Consider the following 23,260-nt stretch of genomic DNA (forward strand, 5'->3'; position numbering starts at 1 on the left):
CCCCGTTGTGTATCCATCCTATATATAATAGTTTGCACCTGCTAACCCCAAGCTCCCAATCCACCGCTCCCCCAGCCCCCCTTCGCAACCGCAGTCTGTTCTCTGTGTCTGTGAGTCTGTTTCTGTTTCGTAGATATGTTCCTTTGTCACCTTTCCAGTTTTGATGGTGCCAGTGGGCCCATTTGTCACCATCCCCGCCAGGGACGCACATGCCTGGATGGAAAGGCAGAGTTTTCAGCTGAAGGCACCTTTTCTCCATTTTCTTAAAACATATCTTCAGACATCTCGCATGTTACAGCCCAGGAGGGGAAACCGGGGATGGGACTGGATGTACCTTCTGCGGTTCCGGCCAAGACAAGTAGGGACAGGGCGGCCCCTCACTGAGAGGTGAGGGGGTGGGCATCAAGCCCGTCCAGGCCCCGTGGTGACACGTCGTGGGTCCTGCCTGCAGTTTGTGTTTTAAAACAGCTCTCCCTCCACCCACCCCAAGCTGGCGTAGGTCCACGGGAAGCGCGTGGAGACATCGCAGCCACACACAGGAAGAGGAGGGGGCTTAACAGGGTGGAGATTCCAGGTCCTCAGTGGACCGTGACCCCCAGGGCTGTGTGGCCCTGGGGGGTCCGCAGCCGAGTCCCTGCAGCTGCAGAGCAGGGGCCGCGTGGGTGGCATTTCCAAGCTCCGTGTTGCCGGGTGCTGAGTGCCCGTCTCCAGGGGGTTTCAAGAGGACAGTGACCCTGGGGGTGGTCCAGAGTGGGCGGGCGGGCACGAGGCCACAGACGGCAGTGCAGAACCGCCAGAGACACGGTGGGAGGAGAGAAAGGCCCGGGGACGGAGCAAGCAATCAGCCCCCCGGGGAACGGGCGTAGATTTACGCACATAGAAGGTATCTCCTGACTCTCAGGATTTGGGGCACAAGGAAGAAGGAAGACTGAGCTTCTCTGGGCATTTAGGTCCTCATCCATGGGTTTTCTTACCAAAAGTCAGTTTTCCACCATCAGAACAAATTACCAGGATGGAGACAGGTGTGGGCACAGACATTTCCACGCCATTTCACGCCAGGTGGTAATGTGGGTCCAACATTTACAGCCACGTATCAGAAGACTTCAGACTGTGGGTGCCTCTGACCCAGCAATGTCCCCAGGCAACAGGATTCATGCCAGGGACTGTGAACCATTCATTAGGGTCAAAGGAGGAAAACTGATAATATCTCACGGGGTGGCGGGAAATATTTACTACAAGCATGCCATGGATACTGTGCAGAAGAATTGCTATTTAGCCGACGAAGGGTGTTCATGGGCGTGAGCATTTTAGCGTATGCACTCCGTGTTCTTATACTTTAACGACAGATATGCCTGCAACATGCATAGACACGTAGCCGGAAGGATGTGGAACCATCCCTGGGAGATACTGACCACGGGTTTCTCAATGATTTTTCCTTACACTTATGTCTTCTAAGTTTTCTACATGGACCATATATCTTGCTAGTGTAATAAGAAGTAAACTTTAGAAAATTTAGTCCCTAATGACAGTACATTTCAGTAGGAAGGCAGGCATAAAAGAAAGTGAATTATGGTTTAATTAGGGCTACAGAAGCAGGTGTGGAGGGAAAACAGGGAAGCAGCCAGTGGAAGCTGTGGACAGAGAGGAAATGATCTGGGAAGGCCTCCTGGAGGAGGGGTCTGGGCTCTAACTTCCTGGGATTTGAGCAGCAGGCAGATAGCCAGGACATGGAAGCAACCTAAGTGTCCATCAACAGATGAATGGATAAAGAAGATGTGGCACATATATACAATGGAATATTACTCAGCCATAAACAGGAACGAAATTGAGTTATCTGTAGTGAGGTGGATGGACCTAGATTCTGTCCTACAGAGTGAAGTAAGTCAGAAAGAGAAAAACAAATACCATATGCTAATACATATATATGGAATCTAAGACAAAAAAAAAGGTCATGAAGAACCTAGGGGTAAAGACGGGAATAAAGACACAGACCTACTAGAGAATGGACTTGAGGATATGGGGAGGGGGAAGGGTGAGCTGTGACAAAGTGAGAGAGTGGCATGGACATATATACACTACCAAACGTAAAATAAATAGCTAGTGGGAAGCAGCCGCATAGCACAGGGAGATCAGCTCGGTGCTTTGTGACCACCTAGAGGGGTGGGATAGGGAGGGTGGGAGGGAGGGAGACACAAGAGGGAGGAGATATGGGAACATATGTATATGTATAACTGATTCACTTTGTTATAAAGCAGAAACTAACACACCATTGTAAAGCAATTATACTCCAATAAAGATGTTAAAAAAAAAAAAAATGAAGAGGGAGGCACCAAAGGCCCAGGAAGGAGGAGGCCGGGGGTTCCTCTATGGGCCGGGCGCTCCCGGGAGGAGGCTGCAGACGGCAGGAGACAGATGGAGAGGAGCCGGGAAACATGCATCCCCACTGGCAGCTTTATGGAGTTTTTGTGAATTAAAAACATGTTTCCGTAAAAAAAACAAAGATTTTCTCCCCAGCAGCTTGTGAATTAACTAACAAATGAGAGCAGCTTGTATTTTTTTGTTTCTGATGTAAGCCGCCAATTTCGCAGTCTCTGACAGGAGAGATTTCAATACAGAAGGAGGGTAAACCAGAGTCAAGCGTGGGCTCTGAATACCGCTTCCAAAGCACATGTCTCCAGGCTGTCAAAAGAACAAGGGAGTGACACGAAAATGCCACCGTGTCTCAGTCAATAACTCTTTCTTGGGTACATTACAGCGTCAAAAGCCTGCAATGGCAGGTAAGGGTGGCCAGGGTTGGCCCCAAACCCACAAGTGCTTTAATGAACGAACAAATGAACTTCCTTTCACAGTGACCACTGACCTCTGCAAATCCATGCGTGATCTTTGCTGCATTAGGCGATACTTATTACTTTAGTTCCTACTTGCATAGAGTGATATTTATGATGTTTAAATAGGCATTTTCCTAAGGTTGAGTTGAGTGTACAGTTCAGTGTCTCCTGCTCCTTGCTTGAAGGAAACTTCAACGCGGCAGGTTAAAATGTCCTTTCTTCCTTTCAAGCAGCAAGGCACGGGTGACAAGGGCCGGGGTTTCGTAATAATATTCTCTTTCAGGTGTTGAAACCAAGGAAAAAAATGTCATCAAACGCTGTGTGTCCCTGTAGGGAAATGTCTTCTCCATTCATTCCAGAAAGTTTTTGTGTTTTGTTTTAAATGCATGACAGGCACGCTCGCCACTGGGAATATAATTGACAGCAAGACAGCTGGGCTTCTCAGTTGCAGGTTGTTACAATAAACAACAACGGTTCCAAGTGGGGACACCCTCTAGGGCCACCCAAGACATCCATCGGGGGAAGCCGTGAGTGCCACATACTTGGGGGACACGACCAGCATCCTGGGGGCCAGAGATGCTCGTTCGCAGGAAAGCATGACGCAATCCCACCCCCGTGAAGAACTGGCTTGTGTGCTGTATGCTTTTCTGTCTATAATGACCTGAGCCTTGAATCTAACTCTTCTTTGTATGTAAGCTAAAGTTGTTTTGCTTTTTTCATTTGCATGGTCTTAATGAACAGTGGATTTTTCAGGAATGCAACTAACCATGTAAATCAAGGGAAGAGAGAACTTTGTTTGGTGTGATCCTTCCCCAAGAAATGTGGACCATTGCCGAAAATCCCATCTGGTGGGTGAATCTGCTGGTGGTGCGTGAATCATGACTATTCCCTCCACAGGTCTAAATTACTGTGTCTTCATCCAGAAACAAGCGTCCGAATACTTCCTTCTGTACATGTTTGTCATGTGCCCAGACATTTTTATATTAAAATTCATGTTCTTAGTTAAAAGTGACCCTCCTTTTATTTCTGTTTTATTAGCGTTTGGGCACATTATACACGTAAACAAACCTATACAGCTGACCCTTGAACAATGCAGGTGTTGGGGCGCTGACCCTCCACGCAGCCAAAAATCCGAGGATAACTTGTAGTCAGTCCTCCACGTGCTTCGCTCAGCATCTGAGGAGTCAACCAGCCGTGGATCACGTAGTGCTGAGCATTTACTACTGAAAAATTCCACCTACAAGTGGACCCACGCAGCTCCAACCTGTGTCGTTCAAGGGTCAAATCTATACTCAGAATAGTGTGTGTAGGTCGGTTACACATGAATTTCATTTTAGAATAGTCCAGGAGACACCGTGAAATATTTGCTATAAACAGGATACTTGGTTTGACATGTTTAGGAGCCATGGTTACGGGCAGGAAAGTTGTTTAAACAATCGCACAATGGGTATAAATGCATGGACTTTGGAGAGGGCGTGGGTTAGCTATCAACAAGCCTCCTAGGACCTGAGAAGGCGTTTCACAAGAAGGTGTCGCACATGTTCCAGAACCACTGCGTACAAAAACAACTGAGGTTACCAACTTAAACAAGGGATCAAGGTTAGCATTACCCCTGTTACGACATATAAACATCACGTACCCCTTGATATGATGCACTGAACAGGACACGATATCACTTCTGGGTAGTCTTGCCAAAAATGCATAACTTTCATCATGAAAACATCTGAGAAACCCAAACTGAGGGACACTCTACAGAATAACTATTATTCTTCGAGAGTGTCAAGGTCATTAAGGTAAGGAAAGATTGGGGAACCACCATGTATTGGAGGAGATTAAGGAGACACGATAACTAAAAGATTGTGGGAACAGAAAGAGGACATCGGGGAAAACTGGTGAAATTCCCATGAGATCTGTTTTTAAGTTAGTAATATTATAACGTTGTTAATTTCCTGATTTTGATAACGGTGCTATGTTTATCTAAGTTGTTAACACAGGAGAAATGGGGTGAAGGGTATATCTCAGTTTTCTATTATTGCAACTTTTATGTAAATCTAAAATTATATCAAAATAAAAAGAAAAAAATTAAAAAAAAAAAAAAAAGGAAGGCGTCTCATAAAAAGGCTTCCCAGCTGAGCTCGGACACCTGAGAGGTGGGTGGTGCTGGGAGGGATGCTGAGGGTGGGGAGGCAGCGCCCGGGGGGAGGAGGTGCAGGCAGAGGGGTCCCTGCCCCCAGCCCAGGAGAGTCGGCTTCTGATGAACCCAAGTCCACCTAGTTCTAACTCTCACGCTCTTGGGACAACCCCAGTGGTTCTCAGCTGGGGGTAATTCTGTCTCCCGGGGACACTTGGTGACGTCCGGAGACAAGTTTGGTCATCTCCAAGGTGGGGAGACTGCCTCCTGGCCGCTGGAGGCTTGAGGCCAGGGATGCCGCTAACATCCTTCCCTGACCCCCGTGCACAAGAGAGAACCGCCAGCCCAAGCGTCAGCTCTCCTTTGATTTCTACCGTGCACATTCACAGTCACACACAGCCCTCGTCCTTCTTGACTGGTAAACGTGGACAGAGTAGAATATTCACCCACACGATATTATTATAGGTTTATATAATGACTGATGATTTTCCAAGCGCCTTTCTTACACTGTGTTGAGTCTCACCACAAAGGGTGATGTACACAAGATCAATGAGGCAGAAAGGTTGACCGGGCTCACGGCTGGCAAATACTCGAACCCCAGCATCCTTCAGTGAAGAATTTATCTCAACAATATTTCCCAAATGCCTGTCACAGGCCTGAGACCATATGAGGGACTCAACACGATGCACTGAGCGGGCCGCGGCCTGCTGGAGGTGATCCTGTGTGCTGGTCATACATGAGTCCCCTGTCGGCACCGTCCATATGTGCCGGGCACTGTCCCCATGTGCTGGGCACCGTCCATATGTGCCGGGCACCGTCCATATGTGCTGGTCACTCTCCTATGTGCCGGGGACTGTCCCCATGTGCTGGGCACCGTCCATATGTGCTGGTCACTCTCCTATGTGCTGGGCACTGTCCCCATGTGCTGGGCACCGTCCATATGTGCTGGTCACTCTCCTATGTGCTGGGCACTGTCCCCATGTGCCGGGCACTGTCCCCATGTACTGGGCACCGTCCATATGTGCCGGGCACTGTCCCCATGTGCTGGGCACCGTCCATATGTGCTGGGCACTGTCCCCATGTGCTGGGCACCGTCCATATGTGCCGGGCACTGTCCCCATGTGCTGGGCACCGTCCATACGTGCTGGTCACTCTATGTGCTGGGCGCCGTCCCTACGGGCTGGTCACTCTCCTACGTGCTGGTCCCTGTCCCCGTGTGCTGGGCACTGTCCATACGTGCTGGTCATGCCCCCCATGCCTCTCCTGTCCCCTCTGGTCCCCGGTCTCCTCCCCCCACACCCTTCTCTGTGCCCTGACACTGAGGGAGCCTCTCGCCAGTCCGGGTCCCTTAGCCTCTGGTTCTGGTTGGCTCTGCCGGGGCCTGCACTGCGGGGGGAGTGGAGGGGGTTGCAGAGCGCCTTCCAGAGCTCTCTCCAGCTTCGGGCCCACGGTCTGCCAGGAGCTGCCTCAACCAGGCTTCCGAATGCTGGGGGTCCTGCTTCCACGGGCCCCCTCTCTCCGGACCCTGCCCACAGGCCTAGGATGGTAATGGTTTCCCCTGTGCTCTGGGAATGGCTCCTTTCAAACCCTTCCCAGGGGATCCCACTGCTCTCCAGGACCCACCCATCCACTGTCACGAAAGAACAGAGACGGCAAAATGACCCATGATGTGAGCGTGTCTTATGTGCTGATGAAATCGGCCAAGACGTGCACGTGGAAACACAAGAGACCGATTGTGAGAAGCGCCTGGAAGAGGGACGAGGGTTTCCATGGGGACTCCGGGGGAAGGGACCCGCCACCTCAGCAGGTTTGGGGAGTAACCCAACCCACAGAGGGGCCAGAGAAATCTAGTGGCCGTGATGCCAGCCATTCCCGGCGGGGACAGCCCCGGGGCTCCGGGGGTCTGGGAACTGGGTGAAACAATTAAGTTTGTGAGAAGCTTATCAGAATGACTGGTTTTCTGGAGTTGGATGGTCTTTATGAGCCCTAATTCCAACCATCCTGAAGAGTCATGAATCCCGTGAGAGCAGAAGAGGCTGGGGGCGCATCCATCCTCCTGATCGCCCCGATTCCAGAACCACCCAGACGCCTCCAGTGCCTGGAAAGACGCTGGCTTTGTTGAACCGACATCTGAGCATCTTTTCACTGCTTCCAGGTGTCCTGCGGCATCACAGGACAAATGAGCCTCCTCGTTCCTTCATTCGGGGCTTTACTACGAGTCCGACCCCACCAGACGCAGGGATAATGCGGTGACGGGGGTGCGGAGTCCTGTTGGGGAGACAGATCGTCGTAGACCGGCGAGCAGAGCAATGCAGGCGGAGGGAGGGACGGGGACACGAGACACACTCAGGACAGTTGGGGCGGCCACGTCAGCCAGGGTGTGGGAGGTGGTCAGCGTCAGAGCTCAGCTCTTAGTCAGAAGTCAGCTTTCACTTCTGATCACGTGGAAGCACACGTCCAGGGCTCTGGAAGCCTGAGGCCCCTTGAAGTGCTTACTGCAGAAACCAGAAGAGGCCCCCTTTGGTAAAGGTGGATGTTTTTTCTAAAGCACAAACAGAACCCACTGAACGAATGTCGCTGGGAAATGCAGTGTTTGTAGGATGTACTTCTGTGCGCGCGCCGCGTACTTCATCAACTTGATGACCAGCTTCCGCTCTGGGATGGAGGATGCTCACGACTCACGGAGCGTTTGGAGCCCTTTCCCGTGAAGGACGGTGGGGCAGGATCGGTGCCCAGGTCTGGGGGCGTGCGGACCTCGGTGGGATAGAGGTTGGGAGCGGGGCTGAAATACTCTGCAAGTGTGGGAAGATTTTCACGCTTCCCAGTGGCTCTCGCCGCTCCACGGTCCTTCTGCCCCTCCCCTCTGGCGGCTCCCTGGAGTGTCATGTTGGGACGGGAACTCTTCCTGAATTAAACACCAAACAAGATGCTGCCTTCAGAACAGCAGCATCATTAGCACAGACACCGGGGTAAGACCCCTCGTCGCCCGGAGACCCTGCGGGTCTGGACCACCAGTCGGGCAGAGACAATCAAGAGAGGAAGGGGGGAGGGAGAGTGAAGGAGGCCTGCGGAGAGGCCAGGAGACCAGGACGGGAGAAGGGGGTACCGAGCTGGTGCTGGCCCTGGGTGACGTGGCGCTGCAGTGCGATGTGATGGGGGCCAAGGCCTGTGTTCCTGGCATGTTCCCACGTGTCCCCGCCGTGTTCTCTAGACGACGCAGTTGCCCTCACCTGTCCTCCCATCAGGGCCAGGAGGGCACCTCCTGCCTTCGTGTCCCTAGAACCCGGGGCAGCACATGACAAGGGGGCCACCTGTTCCCTGAGCTAACCCCCCGCAGGTCACCCGCCCAATTAACGTGACATTCATTAACACTCTGACCTTAGACGCTTTGTCTGCTGATGGAGAAACTACCAAAACAAGCTCTTTCAAAGAATAATAGGGACCATAATTTTCTTTCAATTCTGCCTATTGTCTGCTTTGACCTACTTAAAAACATAAAGACTCTTGCTCTAATGTTAACTATGTATTCTGTACAAACCAAAGGTAAAAGTGAAAAGCAATCCTTTGTTCAGCTCCAAATCTCTCTAGCTTTTGGTGGAAAAAGAAAAGCGTACGAGCATTTATTTCTCCCTTCTGTTCTTGTAAATCTTATTCCTACGGTAGCATCTACAGAGAAATTCTTCCGATCCCCCTACCTTCCGGCTGTGAAATAAATCTGCGCGGGCGAGGATCCAGAGTTTTGTATCCTTCCCCAGAAAGCGTAACGCAGTCAGCACGGTGAAGCCCTGTAGCACAAGGTCCTGGAAGTCCTAGGCCAACAGGACAAAGGAGCCTGGGAAGGAGGCGGAGCTCGCGATGCTCCTGGCCTCAAATCTCCCCCCGCACCCATCCCCCCGTGATCCAGCGGGGCCCCGGGGAGGGGGGCGCTTGGTGGGAACCCGTCTCCTGAGTGAGCGCCTCACCCGCGTTTCTCTGGGGCCCCGTGGTGCCGCCCTGCCTGCGACGTGGCTCCCACCGCGGGCGACCGTGGTCCAGACTGTTCTGAGGCTGCATCGTGAGTGGCCCCCAGAGTGTCCCTTCACGAGGACCACGCGGCTGGGTCTACGACTGCCCACTCCGAGTGAGGCCCTGGGGGGTTTGCGGGCCTGCGTGATGTCATTTAACACCGGGGCTTGTCCCACCGAATCACAACTTTTCACGGGACCCAGTCACGTGTCATTTCTCACACATTCTCATACGAGGACGAATGTTCCGACGTCTGGAGACGGGGTTTTGCTGGAGCCGCGGCTGGACGGACGACCCTCTCGCTCCAGCAGGCGAGGTCCTTAGTGACTCTCACGCTAGCAGTGGGGGACCACGGGCGGGGGGGCTGATGGTGGAGGCCCGACCACCGCTTGACAAACACGACGGCCCGAGATGAGGCTGTGTGACCCCTCGAGACCCCACAGTTGGAGCCCAGACTGCGGGGAACGTCAGACAAATGGGTTCCTAACCACCCCCCAAAATAAAATCCCTGGGGAGGACAGTGGTGGCAAGAGAGAGCAAAGAGAAGGAGACAGAGGAGAAACCAACAGATTTTTCATGGACAGGTGACCCCACCCCGCACAGGCCCCTGATCTGGACGCCGATGCCAACACACTGTGAGAGAGAACTGCGGGCAGACAGGGAACCCTGGACATTGACCAGATATTGACACTCTGAAGAACTGTGATTCCGTAATGTCTTAACGGCATCGCAGTTGTGCTTCCAAAGGAAGAGCCCTTACCTTCCAGTGTGGGTCTTTTAGAGATAAATACAGAAACACCTACCTAGGCTGTGTGGGCTTTGTTTCAACTTAACCTGGACAGGAAGGCAGGTGAGGTACCGATGGGACAAAACTGGCCCTGAATCGATCATTCCCGAGGCTGGGTGATGAGTGTTTGGGGTTCATTATGTTGCACTCTTGCCTTTATATCGGATTACTAGTTTCCATGATTAGCAGATGTTCGGTAAGTGGAGAGGGGACAGAAAACATTTAAGAGAGAGGCCCTGAGGGGTAAGAGGTGCCCCAAGAAGTGTTGTGGAAAAGTCAGGTCACTGAGTCAGGCACCCAGGGGCCCCATACCCCAGCTGCAGGTCCATCCTGATGTGCTCAGGGGACACTGCATTGGAGATTTCCCAGGTCCAAACACGTACACAAACAGGAGAGTTTTGCTTCTCTCACAATGACTAGACTGGGCCCTGGATGCACTTGTCATATTTCTTTAGAGATGTACAGGTAAAATGTTCATATTTATATATCACTGGCATTTGCTAACTACAAGCAAAATTTAAGTCTCTCCCATTGCTACAAAAATAATATTTTATCCATCTGCCAATTTGTCTCCTTGAATAAATCTTCCTATAAAAGCAATTTGGTTAGCATTTCCTTTGCAAACAGAACCCCTGGGCTTTGGACCATGTTCCAGGACGGCAATTGGAGTTGCTAGAATGATTTGCAGCCACCTGACGCCCGAAAAGATTCACAGTTGTTTATCTGTTCCATTAATTGACCGTCTGATGACTCAGCCAGCATTTAGCGCTATTACTCATTATTCCGTGAGGATTTCTCTAACCCAGAGCACAGCCTACAGCAACTGCTGTCGGCCAAGTCGAAGGGATTGTGAATTGGAATACAAATTATACATACACTGGAGGAAAACTTCAGACTTTCCAGCTTTGCTAACAGCACTGTTAGCTGACAGAAGTAATTGCAGAGGCCTCTTAAAAGGGGTGGGTGCCTCTCAGTGGGTGGCGCTCCCCTAGCTCCCTCGGGGGTGGCATGGTTAGGAGGCCCAGAGGAGAAGGGAATGATCTAAAACAGAGAATTCACAATATGCCACCTCCAGCCAGCCACTGCCTTTAATCTGTCTTTGCCTTTGGTGAATGTAGTTCACCCACACCCCAGGGGAACGCATGTGGCTTCCATAATCATGCTCCTGGGCTTAAAGATGCTGCTGTCGAGTAAGACCTGCGAACTCGCTCAAGCTCACCCCTGGACCAAACCAGCCACTTTCAAATGGGAAAGCACGACCACGGGCCGACACACGTTTGTGGCCGGTGCTACATCCTGGCCCGTCGTACCCAGGGCTACGGTCTGGAGGAAGGACGGGGCGTCCTCCAGGGCGCTCCCCACTCGGCCTGCCGAGACGGCGCGCAGTGCCCTCCCTTACCTGCAGGTAGTGGCAGGGCCGCAGTGGCGGCTTCAGCTCCGGGGGCCCCAGCGGCTTGTCCAGGTGCAGGGAGCTCTTGCGGTAGGCCTCCTTGGCCTGGCTCACCGTGAGCGTGGACCAGGAGCTGCGCTTCATGTACTTGGCTTCCGGCGCCAGGGCCAGGCCCTCACAGGCTGAGCACTTGACGTCGCTGTTGCTCTTGGAAATCCTCAGGGAGAGGTCCCCGAAGGGGCTGGCCAGGGCGTCGGGGTAGCAGTGGGCCGTGGGGTCGGCGGGGTGACGGCTGAGCACGCTGGAGGCTCGGTAGGTGCTGTCACTGTCCAGGTTGTCGTCCGAGCTCCACCAGCTGCTGAGTCCCGAGCGGTGCCGGCCCTCGGCCTTGCGCTCCCGGCTCTTACTCCGTTTGCTGTGCTTGGAGTGGTGGCCGTGGGCGTGCTCGTCCGCCCGGCCGTCCCCCTTGGTGCCGTTGACGTGGCCCTTGGACGAGCCCTCCAGGGAGTGGGACTTGGTGAAGAGCTTCTGCACGGAGTGGACCAGGTGGCGGATGCGGCCAGGGCTCTCGCTGCGCTGTTCGGCAGCCGCGGAGGTGCGCTGGTACTGCAGCGTGTGGAAGCCGTCCCTGTGCAGGGGCAGCTGCTTCTCGAACTGGTCCAGCAGGTTGGCCGGGATCCGGTTGGTCTTGGCGCCAGCGTGGGCCACGGCACAGTCGTCCCTGGTGTCGTAGTGGGAGCTGTAGTGCATCCGGGGAAAGGTGCTGCTGGACACGTGGTCTCCCAGCGCCACCGGCAGCATCACGCAGTCAGAGTGGACGGAGGCCCGCGGGGAGCAGCGGTGACGCTCCATCGGGCAGCTCTCGGCCGGGCTGAGCAGGTAGGGCTGCCGCGCCTCCGGGCCACGGTGCAGGTAGCTGTGGCTGTGCTCGCAGTCCTCGGGGGGCGTCAAGCCACAGGTGTGGCCGGAGCACAGCGGGGGCTGGTTCCGACTCCCGGGTAAGCCTTTCATAGCCCTCAGTGCAGGGGAGTACCTGTCTTCATTGAAGTGCTGAGTCGGGGACCATGAGTGCGGCTGGTCTGTCGAGAGAACACAGAAGCACCGTGTCAGACTCGGTGGGAACACGGACGGGAGCCCTCGCTTGACACCCTTCCCTCTACACGTGGACTATGTGTAGCCCGTGGCCACTCCTGGTCTGGACGCTCAAGTGAACGATCATTGTTTTATACCACATCGCCCGCTCCAAAGTGTAAGAGCATTAAAAGTAACTTCGATACTCCCCGGTGTAGTTTGACAACTACGAATACTTAATGCCTAATACATTCATCAGGTCTCCTGACAGCAAGATTTTGTGGCGTTAAACAGATGAACAATTTGGGGGAAAAAACCAAGTTACATTTCAACTAGACTTGCGTGTTGTGGTTCAGTTTAAGAAGTCTGAGAAATCACACCTGGTATTTCATCAGCGATACTGCCTGGTGGGCTGGCGCACCACACGCTAGGGTGCTGGTCACGAACCACTTACTGAAGCTGTGTCCTCGCTATGCAGGCGAGCAGCGGGGGTGACTTTCTCAAGGCCACCGTCCGCGTCAACGTGAGGATGGAACCAGGATGTCCTGACTTCCTATTTCAGATGGTTGACTTTGAGCTGTACGATTCTACTCAGAAACGTCGGGGAAGAAAGGTCTGATTTTGTGAGCTGCACTACTAGACACAGATCCCCGAACCACCAGAGCCGACCTCTGCAGGATGCTGGGTTTGCCGCTGCTGGGGGTCCCGGTAGGAAGACAGCTGAGCTCAGTGGTCGAAACGGGGGCCTCCGGGCATGGACTAGTTAGGGTTAGGGTCCCCGTTCTGCCAGCACTAGCGTGGGACTCCCGGCAGGTTTCTGGCACCTCAACTGCGCGCTGGCAACAAGCAGAGGTCCAGGAGGAGGACCCACTCAATGATTATCTTTAGCTACATTATGATGACTGTAATTGTTACCATTTTCAATTCTCTTGGGTCAGCATGTATAAAGTCCAGGGTTTACTGGATTCCAGGCTTTGCTAGAGAAGCCCCTCGCTCCACTTCTGCTTCCTGATGCTCCAGCGTCTCTGCTTCTGTTGCTTCCAACTGGTCATCAAACAGATGCAGGAGACACAGACTCTATTATAGTATATGATATGCCTATATACTATGTATGCAAAATGCACATATCCATATAGAATATGCAAACCTAGTACATAATATGCATATAATATAATCTATACAGGAAATACAGACTCTATTATAGCATATGATACGCCTATATACCATGTATGCATAATGTTTAGGTCCATATAGGATATGTATACATAGTATGTTATTTGCATATAATATATAAAGGAAATAGACTCTATTATAGCATATGATATACATATATAGTATGTACACATAATGCATATATCATATATAATATGCATACATTGTACATAGTATGCATATAATATATACAGGAAATACAGACTATTATAGTATATAGCAGGGGTCCCCAACCCCTGGGCCACAGACAGCTACCGGTCCACGGCCTGTTAAGAACTGGGTGGTACAGCAGGAGGTGAGCGGCAGGTGATCCACGGAAGCTCCATCTGTATTTACAGCCGCTCCCCATCGATCGCATTACCGCCTGAGCTCCTCCTACTGTCAGGTCAGGAGCGGCATTAGATTCTCATAGGAGCGCGAACCCTACCGTGAACTGCGCACGTGAGGGGTCTAGGTGGCATACTCTATGAGGATCTAATGCCTGATGACCTGAGGTGGAGCTGAGGCGCTGATGCTAGCGCTGGGGAGCGGCTGCAAATACAGATTATCATCAGCAGAGAGGTTTGACTGTACAGAGACCGTAATAAATCAATTGCTTGCAGACTCAAATCAAAACCCCATCAGTGAGTGGCAAGTGAAAACAAGCTCAGGGCCCCCACTGATTCTGCATTATGGTGAGTGGTATAATTATTTCATCATCTATTACAATGTAATAATAATAGAAATAAAGTACACAATAAATGTAATGCACTTGAATCATCCTGAAACTATCCCCACCCCCCCTCCCCCATCCGTGGAAAAACTGTCTTCTACAAAACTGGTCCCACGTGCCAAAAAGGTTGGGGACCACTGGTATATAGTATACATATACAGTACGTAATATGCACATATGGCATGTAATGTAATGTATACCGGAAATACAGTCTATTATAGTATATACTATGCATTTATAGCATGTATATATAGTGCATATGTCCATATATAAAATGCATATATAGTATGTGTCTAATATATAGAGGAAATAGATCCTATTAGAGTGTGTAATATGCACATATAGCATGTATGTATAATGCATATATCTGTATATAACATGCATGTATAGTATATAGCATGCATGTAATATATAGAGGAAATAGATCCTACTATAGTGTATAATGTGCACATATAACATATATACGTAGTGCATATACTCACATATAATATGCATATATAGTATATAGCATGCATATAATATACACACGAAATAGCTTCTATATTATAGTATATGATAGGCACACATAACATGTATACTTAATGCATATATTTGTGTATAATATGCATACACTGTCTATAGCATGTGCAGGAAACACAGACTCAGGATGGCAGGCTCCCTGAGGCTACCGGCTGGCCCCAGCCCTGTGCCAGGCCCAGAGCGGATGCTCCGAGCTGCGTGGTGACCAGATACGCTGGCAGAGCCCCTCCCTCTAGGTTCATCTCTCAGCTCTCCTGGGAAGTATCCTGTGCTTCGTCGCATCAAACTGCTGCTCCTTCTGAAAATTCCTCCGCAGGTCCTCTCCACGCTCTGCTCCCCAGCCTGGGGTGCTTCCTCCAGGATTTGCTCTCCGAGACTCGGCTCCAGCACCACCCACCGCAATTCAGACCATGCCTGGGCCCCCTGCGCGCTGTCCTCAGGCTGAGGGTCCCGAAAGGGACGATAAGGGGACCTTCTCAACGCGTGAGAGCCTCGTCTCCTCAGGAAGGAAGCTGTCTGAGCCCCGACGCACCGCGGTGTCCAACACCCTCTCTGCAGGGCCACTGCCTGCCTCGGCACCACTGTCCTCCTCCAAGAGTGTCCCCCACTCACCCTTAACTCACAGAGCCTCGCCTGAGACACGCACAGAGCCACCCACCCTGACCCCCAAAGTGGCCTCCAAGGGCCACTGTGCGAAACAGGGAAGAAAGTTGAGAGACATGAGGCTTCTCCCTGATGACCACCCACCCAGCTCTCCCGGTGACCCACGCAAGGGAAACGTCACCCCCTGCCAAGGACACTGGCCCAGCGACTGGTCCAAGGTGTGGAAATGGAGCAGGACCCCATGGGGCCCCCCAGGTACACAGGCCCTGCTGTGTCCCCCGTTTCTTGCTGGTAGAAAAAGGCTTTCGTTTCCTAGGCCTTCCACGAGTCCCAAAGAGCAGACTCAATCAGTTACTAGTTAGGGAAGTGAGGGAATTGCAGAAATAAAGGAAAATCAGTCAAGCAAGAAAGGTAATGAGAGATTAAACAATAGTTCAGTGATAAAACAGAGTCCTAGTTCCTCCTCAAGGCATGTACCTACCATCTGACACATAGCTTGGGGCTGCTCTGCAGAAACTAGGACCCCTGCCCGGGTGGAAGAGGGTGACTACAGGCTGAGACCCCAGACGGGTCGGAACCAGGAGGTTGAGGACTGAGATTTCTGGAGCATCACCCTCTTGCCTCACCACCGACCAGAAAGTCACGGTCCCTGCAGCCCTCACCCCAGAGGTTGCCTTTAAAAACCTCATGCTCAGGCCAGCCAGTAACACGCATCAGACAAACCTACGTCTCCCATCTTCTTGGTTGTCGCCTCTGGACCAATGAACCTTCTCTGCTCCAAACTCTGACCTTTCGATTTGTTTGGCCTCACTGTGCATCTGACACACGGACTTGGGTTCGACACCAGTGTGGGTTCCAAAGGTCCCCTTTTCAGGCTCCAGAACTGCCACCTGTCAGGCCAGCTCAGATGTGGGAACGCGTTAGAAGAAAGGGACCCGGTTTCACGGATCCCTGAGAAGTTAGGGGCAACCTGGGAGCAACTGACAGCAGGAGAGAAAGTAAACCTTTTCTGAGGATCCCAGGGGGCTGTCTCTCACTCTCTCCTGCATGTTCAGAGCAAACGGTCCCCAACTCCAGGGTCCGTGGGCCCTTTATCTCCAAACAGAGCTTTGCTTCATCCCAGTGTGAGGTGCTTCTCTGTCTCATGGGAGTGGCCATCCCATAATAGCTACACAGTGTCTGTCCTTCTCCACAGCCAAGTTATAACTGGAGCGCTTCAATATATCAGGAAAGGATATTTCTGATTATATTTTAATATAATTAAAAGCAAGTTTTCAAAGGAAATTCAGTATTCAATTGATAAACAGCACAAACTGTGCTCTGTCATCTAGACTTTACAGCAGCGTAAAGTTGGCATCCTATTATCTTTTGCTTTATTTTTCCATTAACATGTAATTTAATACAATTCTAATCTTCCTCCATACTAAAAAGCCAGCCCATTATTGCTCCACTCACGTATCCCGTTTCTACCTAATGTTTAGCCTGCAAGCTACACTATGAATGCGGCCCCATAAAAGAACAGCATCAAAGAGAAAAGTTTAACTGAAATGAATTAAATTTGATTATGCCACATGTCGATAATATTCTCATTTCCCCTGAATTCCCTGACATAGGCGTGGAAGCTTACACATTACCTCTCAAAAATAAAACAGGGACAACACACAGGATAATAGTCCGCCGTAAATAATGGTGATACCAAAACATATAATGAGGGCTTGTACTCTGTAGGTTTTTTAATAAGTCTACATAACGTATAACAAATACCTTAGGGGCTGGTCATTTCCCTTTGTGAAAGTGAGGTAACAAACACAAAATGCGGAAGGCGTCTTAGCTTCCTGACTTACAGCTATTCACTGAACCCTTTTTTGTTATTAAGCAAAAGAAAAGAGCAATTATCATCGTCATTAACTGTCTCCCCGAATTCAAGCTAGGATGTAAATGCACATTCTACTGCTGGATTTCATGCGACTGTTGCCATACCCAGTCTAAAAAATATATTTTGAGTGGTGGAATGAAACCTTTTAAAATACAGCTAATGTGATGCAGTGCTCACTGTGTGTGAACCGTGTCACAGGCTTTACCCTCCTGGCGGCCCCCTGGGAGCAGTGCCTGTCCCCAGTGCAGGCTGAGGGGGCCAAGGCTAGCAGGGCAGTTGGGCAAGGCTCCCCAGGTGGTACCACACGCAGACACACACACGCACAGGTACACTCTCATATCAGAGCTGCAGCGGAACCCCAGCATCCCAGCTCTGGGCTGCTGATGGATAGGGAGGATGGAGGGGGCCCCTGTGCCCTTTCTGGTTAAACCAGGCTCGTGGTTCCAACACCAAGCCCAGCCTGAGCCACCCAGGCTGGACACACACTGCAGCAAGGGGCCCAGGCCCAGGTGTTTGGGGAAAGCGTGGAGGCCCCTGCCTCCGGGTACAGACAGGCATGGCCAGGCCCTCCCCAACCCCACTGTAGGTGCTTGGAGGTCCTTCCCCCGAGGAAACCAGCTTTGTCTCCCTCTGCCGGAAGCTCACTTACACCCAAGCTGCCTGCCTGCCTGCATCTGCCTCTGATTTTATCCCCCATCGGGGGGGGGGGGGTGGGAGGGAAAGACCTTCCACTGCGTCACTTGCCCCTGCCCTCACTTGGGAAGGAAAATCCTGTAGGAGGGAGAGGGCCGCTGAACTAAATGGAAAGAACAACCCAAGGAAGACAAAATGAAGGGGCAAAAACTTTATCCAGTGGACCACGGTGTTGCCTGCTAAATAAAGAAGGATATATTTTCCCCAAACTAGTGGAACTTATCAACATTTCCTCAGAAATTTCAGCTGGGTCTTGTGCAAAGCCGTGAGGCCTCCCTGGTGGTCCCTGGAACCGCCACTCCCTTTGCCTGCTGACTTGTCCTCCTCGCCACTCCTGTGTCCTCCACGCTGGCCCCAGCAGCACTGGCTCAGCCCACTTCCCTTCACGACTCCTCAGGAGCCGCAGCCCACCTGGCCATCTTGCCAGGACCTTGCGACACAAGTGCAGGTCAGGGAACCCAGAAAGCAAGAGCCGAGTGGACCTGTTCCCGTATGTAACGTGTGAAGGTATGAAAGGTGGGGCCCACCATGTCAAAAGGAGCCTATCTGAAGCTCCTTTAAAAAAGGAGCTTTAATTTTTTCCTCAAAAATTAAACAGAAAAGTTCAAGATTTGTATCCTGACAGCTACAAAATATTGCTGAAAGAAATTAATGCTGCTCTAAGCAAATGGAAAAATATACCCAAAAACGAATGTATAACTGAATCACTTTGCTGTACAGCAGAAATTAACACAACATTATAAATTAACTATAGTTCAATAAAAAATAAAGATATCCTATGTTCATAAATTGGAAGAATTAAAATGGTTAACGTGGGAATATTCCCCCAAATGACCTACAGATTCAACAATCCCCATCAAACCCCCAACTGGCTTCTCTGTCAAAATTCAAAACCTGATCTTCAAATTCATATAGATAGAAAATGAAAACTAAATCTAAAGCTAGCAGGAGGAAGGAAATAATAAAGCTCAGAGTGGGGATAAATGAAATAAGAAACAATAGAGAGAGTCAGTGAAATTTTCAATATACGCAAATCAATCAACATGATAAACCATATTAACAAACTGAAGGAGAAAAATCATATGATCATCTCAATAGATGCAGAGAAAGCTTTTGACAAAATTCAACACCCATTTATGATAAAAACCCTGCAGAAAGTAGGCATAGAGGGAACTTTCCTCAACATAATAAAGGCCATATATGAAAAACCCACAGCCAACATAGTCCTCAATGGTGAAAAACTGAAACCATCTCCACTAAGATCAGGAAAAAGACAAGGTTGCCCACTCTCACCACTCTTATTCAACATAGTTTTGGAATTTTTAGCCACAGCAATCAGAGAAGAAAAGGAAATAAAAGGAATCCAAATCGGAAAAGAAGAAGTAAATCTGTCACTGTTTGCAGATGACATGATACTATACATGGAGAATCCTAAAGATGCTACCAGAAAACTACTAGAGCTAATCAATGAATTTGGTAAAGTAGCAGGATACAAAATTAATGCACAGAAATCTCTGGCATTCCTATACACTAATGATGAAAAATCTGAAAGTGAAATTAAGAAAACACTCCCATTTACCACTGCAACAAAAAGAATAAAATATCTAGGAGTAAACCTACCTAAGGAGACAAAAGACCAGTATGCAGAAAATTATAAGACACTGATGAAAGAAATTAAAGATGATATAAATAGATGGAGAGATATACCATGTTCTTGGATTGGAAGAATCAACATTGTGAAAATGACTCTACTATCCAAAGCAATCTACAGATTCAATGTAATCCCTATCAAACTACCACTGGTATTTTTCACAGAACTAGAACAAAAAATTTCACAATTTGTATGGAAACACAAAAGAGCCTGAATAGCCAAAGCAATCTTGAGAACGAAAAACGGAGCTGGAGGAATCAGGCTCCCTGACTTCAGACTATACTACAAAGCTACAGTAATCAAGACAGTATGGTACTAGCACAAAAACAGAAATATAGATCAATGGAAAAGGATAGAAAGCCCAGAGATAAACCCACGCACATATGGTCACCTTATCTTTGATAAAGGAGGCAGGAATGTACAGTGGAGAAAGGACAGCCTCTTCAATAAGTGGTGCTGGGAAAACTGGACAGGTACATGTAAAAGTATGAGATTAGAACACTCCCTAACACCATACACAAGAATAAGCTCAAAATGGATTAAAGACCTAAATGTAAGGTCAGAAACTATCAAAATCTTAGAGGAAAACATAGGCAGAACAGTCTATGACATAAATCACAGCAAGATCCATTTTGACCCACCTCCTAGAGAAATGGAAATAAAACCAAAAATAAACAAATGGGATCTAATGAAACTTAAAAGCTTTTGCACAGCAAAGGAAACCATAAACAAGACCAAAAGACAACCCTCAGAATGGGAGAAAATATTTGCAAGTGAATCAACTGATAAAGGATTCATCTCCAAAATTTACAAGCAGCTCATGCAGCTGAATAACAAAAAAAACAAACAACCCAATCCAAAAATGGGCAGAAGGCCTAAATAGACATTTCTCCAAAGAAGATATACAGATTGCCAACAAACACATGAAAGAATGCTCAACATCATAAATCATTAGAGAAATGCAAATCAAAACTACAATGAGATATCATCTCACACCGGTCAGAATGGCCATTGTCAAAAAATCTAGAAACGATAAATGCTGGAGAGGGTGTGGAGAAAAGGGAACACTCTTGCACTGCTGGTGGGAATGTGAATTGGTACAGCCACTATGGAGAACAGTATGGAGGTTCCTTAAAAACTACAAATAGAACTACCATATGACCCAGCAATCCCACTCCTGGGCATATACCCTGAGAATACCATAATTCAAAAAGAGTCATGTACCAAAATGTTCATTGCAGCTCTATTTACAATAGCTAGGAGATGGAAGCAACCTAAGTGTTCATCATCAGATGAATGGATAAAGAAGATGTGGCACATATATACAATGGAATATTACTCAGCCATAAAAAGAAACGAAATTGAGTTACTTCTGGTGAGGTGGATGGACCTAGAGTCTGTCATACAGAGTAAAGTAAGTCAGAAAGAGAAAGACAAATACCATATGCTAACACATATATATGGAATCTAAGAAAAAGAAATGTCATGAAGAACCTAGGGGTAAGACAGGAATAAAGACACAGACCTACTAAAGAATGGACTTGAGGATGTGGGGAGGGGGAAGGGTAAGCTGTGACAAAGTGAGAGAGTGGCATGGACATATATACACTACAAAATGTAAAATAGATAGCTAGTGGGAAGCAGCCGCATAGCACAGGGAGATCAGCTCGGTGCTTTGTGACCACCTAGAGGGGTGGGATAGGGAGGGTGGGAGGGAGGGAGACGCAAGAGGGAAGAGATATGGGAACATATGTATATGTATAACTGATTCACTTTGTTATAAAGCAGAAACTAACACACCATTGTAAAGCAATTATACTCCAATAAAGATGTTAAAAAAAAAAGTTGGTTCTTCAGAAAGATCAATAAAACTGACAAACCTTTAGCTAGACTGAAAAGAAAAAAAAGACTTAAATTTCTAAAACCAGAAACCAAAGTGGCGGATTACTACTAACCTTATATAAATAAGAAGGATTATAAGGGAATATGATGAACAATTGTATGCCAGCAAATTAGATAACCTAGATGAAATGGACAAACTCAAAGAAACACACAAATTACTTTGAGAAGAAACAGAAAATCTTGGCAGAACTATAAGACAGAACTATTGGGTTGGCCTAAAAGATCGTTTGGGTTTTTTGTGCAAGCCCAAATTCACAGGATACAAGATCAAAACACAAAAATCAGTTGTGTTTCTACATATGAGCAATTAACAATTTCCAAAAAGGAAATTAGGAAAGCTATTCCATTTACAATAACATCTAAAAGAATAAAATACCTGTGTCTACATTTAACTAAGAAGGTGAAAGGTTTGTACACTGAGCATGAGAAAGCAGTGCTGAAAGAAATTTAAAAAGACCTAAAGAAATGGAAAGACATCCTATATTCATGGATTGGAAGACTTAATATCTTTAAGAATTCAATACTATCAAAAGTGACCCACAGATTCAATGCAATCTCTATGGAAATTCCTGCCGGCGATTTTGCAGAAGTGGAAGAACCAATCCTTAAATTCAGTGGAAATTCAATGGGCCCCAAATAGCTAAAACCATCTTGCAAAAAGAGAACAAAGTTGGGGGACTCACACTTCCCAATTCCAAAACTTGCTAAAAACCTACAGTAACCAAAACAATGTGACTCTGGTATAAGGATAGACATATAGACTAATGGAATAGAATTGGGAGTCCAGAAATAAACCTATACATCTATGGCCAATTCATTTCTGGTACAGGTGCCAAGAGTATTTAGGGAAAGAGTAGTCTTTTCTATAAAACGTGCTGGGACAACCAGATTTCTACCTGCATGAGAATGAAGTCGTAACCCTATCTCACACCGTATGCAAAAATGAACACAAAATGGATCAAAGACCCAAAGAAAGGCACAAAAGTATAAAATTCTTAGAAGAAAACACACATGTACTTCTTTGTGAATGTGGATTAGGCAATGCTTTCTTAGATATGTCATCAAAAGCACAGGAAAAGAAGAAAAAAATAGATAAAATGGACTCCCTAAAATTGAAAACTTTTGAGATTTAAAAGACACCCCCAAGAAAGTGAAAAGACAACCCGGAGAATGCGATTTTGCAAATCAAGTATCTGATAAGGAAATTGTATCTAGAGTATATAAAGATCTCTTACGACGTAATTATAAAAGACAAATAGTTCAAATAAAAATGGGCGAAAAATCTAAACAGACATTTCTCCAAAGAAGATACACAAAGGGCCAATAAGTACAGGAAGAGATGCTCAACCATCACTGGCCATCAGGGAAATGCAACTGAAACCACAATGAGATACCATTTCACATCACTAGGATGTCTAAGTAAGAGACAAAGTAACAAGTGCTGATGAGGATACAGAAGAAATGGAACCTCATTCCCTGCTGGGGGGGTGTCAGATGATGCAGTCGCTTTGGAAAGTTCTTCAGAAGGGTAAACACAGAGTAACCATGTGACCCAGGAATTCAAACATGAGGTACATGCCCCAGAGAAATGAAAGCAGGTGTCCCCACAGAAACTTGTATGTGAATGTTCATAGCAGGGTTATTCGTAATAGTAAAAAAAAGGAAACAACCCAAATGCCCATCAATGGATGTACAAAAGTGGTTATGTTCATCCAAATGGAATATTATTCTCCAATAACAACCAATTAAGTATGGGAACACCGTATAGCATGGATGGACCTTCAAAACATTACGCTAGTGAAAGGAGGTAATCACAAAGGACCACATGTTACATGATTCCACTCATATGAAGTGTGCAGAAGAGGTAAGACCGGAAACCG

The 23,260-nt window shown here is 48.5% G+C and overlaps 1 protein-coding gene across 1 annotated transcript in view; it reads right to left on the minus strand.

The window, feature by feature from the left end:
* Window positions 1-23,260, minus strand: part of DLGAP2 (DLG associated protein 2) — a 111,845-nt gene that overhangs the window by 84,457 nt on the left and 4,128 nt on the right. Inside the window, exon 2 of the mRNA XM_019921235.3 lies at window positions 11,151-12,220. Coding sequence (XP_019776794.1) covers window positions 11,151-12,152 — 1,002 coding nt within the window. The 5' untranslated portion in view covers window positions 12,153-12,220. The remainder of the gene's footprint in view (window positions 1-11,150; window positions 12,221-23,260) is intronic.

Source organism: Tursiops truncatus, chromosome 21, assembly GCF_011762595.2.
Source record: "Tursiops truncatus isolate mTurTru1 chromosome 21, mTurTru1.mat.Y, whole genome shotgun sequence".
Classification (NCBI taxonomy): Eukaryota; Metazoa; Chordata; class Mammalia; order Artiodactyla; family Delphinidae; genus Tursiops; species Tursiops truncatus.